General features: G+C 38.4%; 1 protein-coding gene across 1 annotated transcript; it reads left to right on the plus strand.

Moving 5' to 3' along the window:
* The first annotated feature begins 492 nt into the window (after nucleotides 1-492).
* paqr5b (progestin and adipoQ receptor family member Vb) lies at nucleotides 493-8,967 on the plus strand. The gene is made up of 7 exons (XM_077594823.1): nucleotides 493-626; nucleotides 1,650-1,777; nucleotides 2,909-3,114; nucleotides 3,990-4,116; nucleotides 5,721-5,817; nucleotides 6,359-6,503; nucleotides 7,515-8,967. Exons 1-7 carry the CDS (start codon nucleotides 573-575, stop codon nucleotides 7,754-7,756), a joined length of 999 nt encoding a protein of 332 aa, XP_077450949.1. The 5' UTR covers nucleotides 493-572; the 3' UTR covers nucleotides 7,757-8,967.
* The last annotated feature ends 1,398 nt before the right edge of the window (nucleotides 8,968-10,365 follow it).

Here is a 10,365-nt window from a genome sequence, read left to right on the forward strand (position 1 = left end):
AATATACACAGGCTCCAATTCAAATTGATGTATTTCTTCTTCTCAGTAGGTCAGTGCTAATTGAAAAATGTTCAACACCAGAAAAATCTCAGGGTATTGTTTAACATATTACTCCAGAGAAACACCAAAAGCATAAAGTTTTAACAAATTAGCATTGTCTGCTGTCATTACTCCACAGTCAAATCAAGATACAGTCCATTTCTCCTTGCCTCATCTGAGGAAGGATTTTTTAACATGATCATACATGACCAATTCAACTTCTTAAGGTCATGTATTGCCCAGTTGAAGCATTTTTCAGTAGAGTCAAACCTTTTTTGCCAGAATTTTAACACCTCTTGGCAATGTGCCACAAACATGGGCACATTTCCTCCATGTGGTCTTGTAAAGGTAAAAAAAGAAAGAGGAGGGGAAAGCAGGAGGGAGTGGCTCAGGTATTCTCACTGGGTGTGAAAGTAGAAATCCAATGGGGAGGCATGGCAACACAATGCTTATAAAGACACGAGACACACCCGGCTTGGCGCCTTTAAGACAGCTCACTCTCAAACAGTAGATAGCAGCACTTTGCAGAAAGCATGTTCAGCCTTATTAAACTACCAAGAGTCGTCACCATCAATCAAGTGCCCGAAGTAAGTTTGCTCTAACTTTAATGAAATATAAAGTTGTTAAATTGGTATGAAATCTGTCATGGGGACAATTTTTACTTTTTAACTTCAATCATGGTTTGATTTATCTTTAATGTACATTTATAATGAGACCAAAAACAAAGCGAAGCAACTGAATAGGAGTTCAAGTTCAAATTCGTAACGGTGGTGTAGAAGCAGTATTTTTTAAAGAATTGTTAATTTAAAGTTTTTAACATATGATGCATTTTCTTGTAAAACAATTCCGCACAATTACTTGCGTTAAAAACTTGCATGTTGCATTCTTTTAGAAACAAAAAACTAAATAGTGCAAGACAATAGAGAATTGCATCTAAAGGAAAGCAGAGATTTACATATGTTTAGAAATTATACAGATCAGTCATTTTTCTTCTTGTATGCGACCATAATTAGGAAAGAATGTTTAGTAAAACAATCACCATTATTTTCGGATGCAGAATATTACATTGGCTACAGAATAGATACATTCTGCAGTTCTCCAAAATAGGATTTAGGTAATTAAAAAAAACATTTGTAACTGTAATATATATATATATATATATATATATATATATATATATATATATATATATATATATATATATATATATATATATATATATATGTATATGTGTATATATATATGTATATATATATATATGTGTATATATATATATGTATATATATATATGTATATATATATATGTATATATGTATATATGTATATATATATATGTATATATATATATGTATATATATATATATGTATATGTATATATGTATATATGTATATGTGTGTATATATATATGTGTATATATGTATGTATATATGTGTATATATATATATATATATATATATATATATATATATATATATATATATATATATATATATATATATATATATATATATATATTGTCCAGGGTCAAGTTGTTTCTGTAAGAATAATTTGTGAGTTCCAAAGAAATGTTTTAAACCAATTTAATTGTGCTATCTGTTTCCTTCTTGAGGAGTTCCATGAGGACAGCATAATCTCAGGGTACCGTTACCCCCATAGTTCTGCCATGGATTGTATTTTAAGTCTCTTTCAGCTGACCAACGAGACCCTTAATATTTGGACCCACTTCTTGCCCACCTGGTATGTACCTGCAAAATAATGGGCCGTGCTACTCATTGCATGTTTGACATACGTGTCCTCGGAACAAATTGCAAACCATTGTGTGAGTAATCGTTATTTCATGCTAGAGCTAGACTTCTGGTCACAATAACTCATTTATTCATTCATTCTCTGAACCGCCTATCCCCACAAGGGTCACAGGGGGTGCTGGAGCCTATACCAGCTGTCCTCCGGCACCAGGTGGGGGACACCCTAAGTTGGTGGCCATCCAATCGCAATAATAAATGACTAATAAAACAATATATGATATACATTTTAGTGTAGGGGTTCACTCGACTGACTTACGTGCGGGCAAGCGTGGGAACGATTCCTCCTTGGTGGTGGTATGATTGGGTGTGCAAATGGTTGTCTGTTTCTCTGTTTGTCCTACGACTTGAAGATGAATGAATATGATTTAATGTACGATGCAAATGAGGAACTATGGTAGAAAACAAAACAAAACAAAAAAACATGGAGATTTAATGTCACTAATTTATCAAGAGATTGAAATTTTTTAGTAAATAACTTTATATGCAATTAATAAATAACATTTAAAAAATCTTAATAGCAATTGGCTCAATTGTGTTTTTTATTTCGATGTGAAAAAGTATTTTAATGATATTTTGAATAGTAATTGGTTTCAGTTTGAGTTTTTTTGCATATTCGTTTTCAAAGAATTTTAATTTCGGTCCATCCTGAATTCATGATTTTTTTTTTTACGAACTGCTTATCCTCCCAAGGATTGCGGGGGGTGCTGGAACCTATCCCAGCTGAATATGAGCACCAGGCAGAGGACCATGAATTGGCATCTCTAACAATGACTAATTTCTTTGAGGGTAAACATATCCCAATGTATAATGTTATATACTGTGAGATGTAGGTGGTTTACCTCATACTATTTCCGAAAGGGTTATGGTGAATTTAAAAATCAAAGTTGGCCATTCACAGGAGTGAATTTTCCCACCAGATGAGAAATTTTGTCACATCCGTTTTCTTTGAATTAATAATGTACTTGTTTCACCCCTTTTTAAATCCCTATATGACATAGAATATCTATAGTCCACTTTGAAAAATATTTGAATGACTGCATTTACTAGTTTGTCCTCCTTGCAGGTACTTCCTATGGAAACTTGTCAGTGTAGTGCTGATGCAAACTGTGTGGCAGCATTACTTCATCTGGCCTTTGGTGGTCTTAATCATTTCCAGTTGCATCTATCCACTGGCATCAACCTGTGCTCACACCTTCAACAGTATGTCGCCACGGGCGCGGCACATGTGCTTTTATTTTGACTACGGAGCTCTGAGTCTCTATAGCATGGGTGAGTGCATTGTTTATACTTCACTGATACGCCTACTGTAAAGACAATAGAACCACCTTACGTTACAAAAGTTCAGTTACTAAAGAGACAGCTCGGTAAGATAAGGCATTTGTGTACTACTGAAACTAAAATATTCTATAACTATACTAAACATGTTGTCAAAGTTATACTTATCAAGTCTCCGTCAAAATGCTGATTACCGTGTTTTTCGGACTATAAGCAGTTTTTTGGTAAGCCCTTTTCAGTTGTTTTTATAAGTTACAGGCGATCGTAGCGATTCGCCGTGGAGACCCCTGATGGGATAAACCAATGTTGAGATTAGACCGCCATCTTGCCGTTCAATGTGACAATAACATGGAAAATGAATATGTGCACCCCCAGCAACAAAACCTGTGACTTATGATCCGGAAAATACGCTAAATGTTTATAAATGCAGATGGTTCAATATCAGGTCCGGACCTTCCTTTGGGGAGTTTGCATGTTCTCCCGGGCTTGTGTGAGTTTTCTCCGGGTACACTGATTTCCTCCTATATCCATAAAACATGCGAAGTAGGCTGGTTGAACACTAAATTACCCCCAGGTGTGTGTGTGTGTGTGAATGGTTGTCTGTCTTCTTGTCCCCTGCGATTGGCTGTCCACCTATTTAAGGTGCATCGTGCCTGGTGTCTTTATTTAGCTGGGATAGGCTCCAGCACACCCTGTGACCCTTGTGAGGATGAGCGGTACGGAAAATGATTGAATGAATTATTATTATTTGTGGTACTTGGCGTCGTTTAAAGAAATCCCCATCTCCATTTTGTAATTTAGAGACAAGATTCAAACTGTTAATTCATGTTTATCAAAGAGGTTTATTACATAATTGTGTTGTATTTCAGGTTCTGCAATTGCATATTCAGCATACGTGTTTCCAGATAAGTGGGTAAACAACATCTTGCACCAGAGTTTCATCCCAGTTTCTCTGCTTAACTCGATTATATGTACCAGCCTGGCCTGCTACTCCAGGTATGCTAAGAAATGCTCGGTCGACATTTTACATTAACATTGACATTTGAGGTTAGCGCGTTGGCTTCACAGTTCTTAATATCAAGGGTTCAATCCCAGGTTTGGATCTTCCGGTGTGTTTGCGTGTTCTACTTGGGCTTGCGTGAGTTTTCTCTGGTTTCCTTCCACATCCCAAAAACCCTGTTGGTAGAATAGATTAGATTAGATAACTTTATTCATTCCATATTCGGGAAATTTCACTGTCACAGTAGCAAGAGGGTGAGAATACAGACACAGCAAAAGGGCTGTTTGAACACTCTAATTTGCCCCTAGGTATGTGTGAATGGTTGTTTGTCTTGAGGTACCCTGCCGTTTGCCAGCCACCAATTCAGGGTGTCCCGTGCCTGATTCCCATAGTTAGGTGGAATGGGCTCCAGGAACCCTTATGAGAATAAGTGGGACGGGAAATGGATGAATGAACATTTGGACCCACACAGCTTCCTCAAACTTTTAAATACCACTATTTATCAATTTTCATCATTATTCTTGACACAAAAGCTCTTGTAAAGAAAATGACAGCATAGCTAGTACACTTTAAACTAGTTTAATGTAAAATTTAATTTATAAAAAGATTCAAGATACTGTGAAATGGATCAATTATAGGGAAAACGGCTAAATTTGAACTAAGCTCTGATTATAATAATATAATGTTTTTAGGCCACTTGATGATGTAGTGGTTTAAATTTGGCAACTTTTGCGCAGGCTAGATTCCTTCTGGTGCTGGTATGATTGTGGCTGTGATTGGTTGTCTGGCTCTCTGTGTGCCCTATGGCTGACTGTTGTAGTCTGCCTTTCGCCCAAAGTCAGCTGGGATATGCGCCATCAACCCACGCGACCCTTACAAGCATGCACAGTATGGAAGCTGAATGAATGAATGAAAAGGTTTAAGAACTTTCAAAGTAAACATAGATCATTCTTGTATTTTAGTAGGTCTATTGTCAACACAAAAGGCACACCTATGCTTCACTGTCTTTTTTTTGCCCACGTGTATTGTGGCAGGCATGGATTACCAATTCTTCACCATAATTATTACTTTGTAAACAGGTAACCATTTCACTCTTTCTTTATTGCGATGTGACAAAAATTATACTAGTTTTCCACCCACTGTCATTCGGAGAAAAAAAAAAACATTCTAAAACTGTATGATTTTTTTTTTTACCCTGCTGGGATTTTGAACGCATGGTGATTTGGCATATATACTTTTAAGAAACCAACCCCAAACAGTGATTAACTGCCTTTGTTATTTTAGCTGGAAGTTGTTGGAGCACTAGGCAGAGGCAAAACTTGTTTTACAGAAACCTCCTGACTTTACATAAATAAAAAAATCTTGTATGTGCATGTGAAAGAAAAGAACATATAGGGGGGTAACAATTTAAAATATGACCCCTCATCCCTATTGAGTATCATTTTAGGGATTCAGCCAGCGAAAGTTATTATAAACCTTCTTAAAATAAATGTTAGTTTTCTTTTTCTTATTGTTTCTTTGTTTTCAATCAACTTTGTTATAAATGGAAATACCAGTCAAGAAGAAAAAAATATATATACATATATATTTTAAATTTCAGATTCCCTGAATGCCAGAGACCAGGATTCACAAAAGCATTACGCATTGCTGCTTTTGCCTACCCCTACCTGTTCGACAGCATTCCTCTTCTCTACAGGGTAGGGCCACACTGTGTTGCCCATGTATAAGTCCAAAATTGAATTTCTTCAGTCCAAGGGGTTAATCACACAAAGTATGAGGAAACGCATGCTGAATTCCACAGGCAAATGACATCAAGTTGGTTAGGAAGATCAAATCAGTGCTATAAAGTGGGCGCCCGGACACTGCTTTTGGCCCTGATTGTTGCAGGAATATGTAATCAGGCAGGGTTTCAGTCATTTTGTAGACATACGTAATTTAAAAAAGGGTGTTTTCTGAACACAGGCGACACCTTTTGCACAAGTGATGGAGTACCATAAAATATTAGAAATTATTTTTGCCCGAGTGGAAGGTTGTACCTGGGATGAGGAAGTACGTACAAGATAACCCTGTGAGGAAAATAATGTAACATTTGCTTTACTGACCATGAGTAGAAATATAATGGGTTGATATATAACTAATGATTTACAACATTATAAATAAAGACATCAGCTGCAAATATACAGTTTTAAGTTGGATATTTTAACTTTACCGGTCTTTTCTTCATGCTCTTTTTCACAGGTGTTTCTTTGTGAAGGGGATGGCTGCACAGACAACGATGCCAATGTCTTCCACAAAACCCACATTGTATTTGCTACCCTAACTGGCTTCTTGTTTGCGACACACTTACCTGAGCGCCTGGCGCCTGGCAGCTTCGACTATATCGGTAGGACATATCTGAGACTGACATTTGTTTCATTCTTGAGTCAGATTAACTTGGTAATTACTTCATACACTTTTGACTTTTTCCATGTAACCCAAGTTACTGTGTATTAAAGCTATTCCTTGGCCTAATCACTCAACCTATTGAGTTAAACACATATTGAATCTGACCTGTCAACATGGTCGGGCGAAACAAAAGCCTCCTATGCACCTTTTAGATTTTCTCACTTGTAATACACAGTACTCTCATCTTATTTTCTGAACTGCTTTATCCTCACTAGGGTCGCGGGGTGTGCTGGAGCCTATCCCAGCTGACTTTGAGCCAGAGGCAAGAGACACCCTGAATCGCAGGGCACAAGCAGACAAACAACCATTCACGCTCACACCTAGGGGCAATTTAGACAGTCCAATTAGCCTACCATGCATGTCTTTGGAATGTGGGAGGAAACCAGAGTACCCGGAGAAAACCCACGCAGGCCCGGGGAGAACATGCAAACTCCACACAGGTGGACCGACCTGGATTTGAACCCAGGACTCCCACTGTGAGGCCGACACCACTCACCCAGCAAGCCGACGCGCTAACCAGTCATTCACCTGGCCGCCCAATATACAGTATACTTTGAATACTAATTTCACAATATATACATATATTTTGTTTGTTTGTTTATCTTTTTTAAGATGATTGGGAATAGCAAACCTGCCTCAGACGTGATATTTATGTGCTACGTGAATGGAGTATTCTTTAGACCAGGGGTGGCCAAGTCTGGTCCTTGAGAGCCCATTTCCAGTCTATTTTCCATATTTCCCTCCTCTACCACACTTGAATCAAATGATCAACTCATCTGCTAGATGTTCAGAAGCTTGATACCAATCCTGATTATTTGATTCAGGTGTGTTGGTGGAGGGAGACATGGAAAACAGACTGGATAGGGGTCGCCGAGGACCGAAGTTTGGCACCCCTGCTGTAAATCGTCTGGAAAGATGAAAATAACCTATGTCGTGCCCCCCTCTACAGGTCACAGTCATCAACTTTTCCATGTGTTTGGAGTCCTTGGCACCCACTTCCAAATAATGGCTATTGAGCGTGACATGACATCACGACGTTCCTGGCTTCTTGACCACTCTCTCCCCATCACCTTTGGCAACTCACTGGGTGTCACTCTGCTTTCTCTGCTAGCCAACCTGATCATCGTCCTCCTCTTTTGTCAACCGCTTGTTTCAACACCCGTCGATCAGCAAAAGAAACATAATAGTTAGTTAGGCATAGTGAACTCAGGGCAGATAACTCTAGGCTGGTCTTCCGTTTCAGACAAACAGACATCTAATATTTGTGTTACATGTTGTTTTTTAACTGAATTTTAATACATAAGTGAATCACAAGCTTTCACCTGCACTGAACATGTGGTGATTGATGAATGGTCTTTTCATTACTGTGATTTCCACTGTTGGATGTGATACAAATTGATGATCTGCAGAAGTGGTGAATCAAATGGGAGAGTCATTGTGCCAGGGCCAGGCTATGAGATTTTTTTTAGGACAGGGGATCACACATTAAATTATTCAAACCTTGCATTGTCCCCACTGATGTACACTTACCTTACAATAGCAAAAAAATTAAAGCATGCAAAGTCTGATGCACCAGAACTTGTAATTTTCACCTTTACATAGGAAAAATAATATATTTCAATATTCATTTTTGTAATGGGCAGTTCCAAATTTATCACAATTTGGACATTCAGTAAACCATAAAGCATGGACGGGAGCAAAACAAATGATAAGAATGTTTTCTCATCTCAAAGTGAAATATGTAAAGGGTCTCACAATGTGAAATGTGCAGATTTTTGCATGATAATCATAGGCTTTCTATTGTTTTATTGCTGTGTGACCGTACTGTAATTCTGTCAACATGTACTAGCCAGGGCAGATCAAGTAAGCTAGAAATGACCATTCATTCTGGTTTTGACATCACAACCAGAATTGTTTTTATTTTTAAAGTTGGCGTTCCCTGAGGCATTGTTTCGGGTGAAATAACTATGAAATGGAACCAACTGATGGCGTAGAGGTTCCCTTGCCTGACTTGTGGTGATTGTGAATGGTTAAAAAAAGCAGCTAGATTTCAGTGCCAAATTCATTTTCTACATGTAAATTTGCATCAATGCAGTCATTTTCATTCTTTTGAGATGGTCACCATTTTATACCAATGTAAAGTGCTTTATTTAAATGAAATGTCATGGTCTTGTGTCAGTCTCACCTTCCAACAGTTTGAACGATCGGGCTTCTGCATGTTAGAATAACAAACAGCTGAAGGGAACAAAACTTGAAATATGGATAAAGGATTGCATATATTTGTTTACTGCATGTTCTTCTGTATGTGAACTTATAACATGAATTGTTCTTGTAATATATATTTTAAAGTATTTATTTAATTGTGATTTTGAAATGAAATAAAATGTAATTTACGGTTTGCATGAATTATTCCTTTCTCTAGGAGAACATTGTGTGTGTTTCACTTTACAAAAGTCAATGACACATTAAGTCCAAACTAAATAGTAACCCTTGATGTGACAGAAGTCAATACAGTGGACAAGTATTCAAAAGTTTACAATTGGGACATTTAACTCGTTAAAGCAAGTGACGATTTTTCATAATATAAAAAAAATGAAGAAGGTCATTCAGAAGTGGCTCAGAGTAGAGCAGCTGTTTCTTTGGATCGAGAGAAGCCAGATGAATTGGCTCAGGCATCGGATTAGGATCTCTCATGGATGCCTCCCTGGTGTGGTGTTCCAGGCACGTCCCATGTCCAGGGCTGATCCAGGAAAGGCTTTGAGCTACCCTTGGGATCGAACCCCAGAACTATGAGGCCGATGCGCCAACCACTCCTCCACCGGGCCGCCTATATTTTACATAGTATTAATCAAAATCTATTAGACGTTGAGAGGCGTTAATGGCAGCCAATGCATTAAATGAATCCTCTGGAAAAAGCAAAGAATATTAATTCATTTTCTGAACTGCTTTATCCTCACAAGGGTCGCGGGGGGTGCTGGAGCCTATCCCAGCTGACTTTCGGGCATGAGGCGGGGGACACCCTTAATGAGTGTCCAGCCGATTGCAAAGCCACGAGGAGACGGACAACCATTCACGTTCACACTCGTACCTAGGAGCAATTTTGATTGTGTAACCAGCCTACCATGCATGTTTTTGGAATATGGGAGAAAACTGGAGTACGTGGAGAAAACCAATGCAGGTCCGGGGAAACATGCAAACTTCATGTAGGTGGACCGACCTGGATTTGAACCCAGGACCCAGAACTGTGAGGCCGACGCACTAAACACTCAACTGCCGTGCCACCCAGCAACAAATATATAAAACACAATACCATATAATTTATACATATACAAAAACTGATTATAATTCACTATGCAAGCGCAGGCTCGATTCCCACTGGTGGCGGTATGATTCTGAGTGCGTATGGTCGTTTGTCTCTCTGTGTGCCCTACAGCTGACTGGCGACCAGTCTAGAGTGTAGTCTGCCTTTCACCCGAGGTCAGCTGGGATAGGCTCTGGCAACCCCTGCAACCCTTACGAGGATGCGTGGTACGGAAGATGGAGATCAGTATGTACCACTTTATTCATATTTTGAAATAGTAGTTAGTATAAGTATCAATCACAGGGCACAATGAGACGGACAACCATTTACGCCAAGGGTGTCAGACTTGCATTGGTTCGCGGGCCGCGTTAACGTCAACTCGATTTCATGTGGGCCGGACCATTTTAGATATAATATTTAGATTTTTTTAAATAAATGGATAAAAAGAACTGGATTAAAAACCCTGAATATTCAGTTTTTTATAGATCTAAAACAATGT

The sequence above is a fragment of the Stigmatopora argus genome, chromosome 2, assembly GCF_051989625.1.
Source record: "Stigmatopora argus isolate UIUO_Sarg chromosome 2, RoL_Sarg_1.0, whole genome shotgun sequence".
NCBI lineage: Eukaryota > Metazoa > Chordata > Actinopteri > Syngnathiformes > Syngnathidae > Stigmatopora > Stigmatopora argus.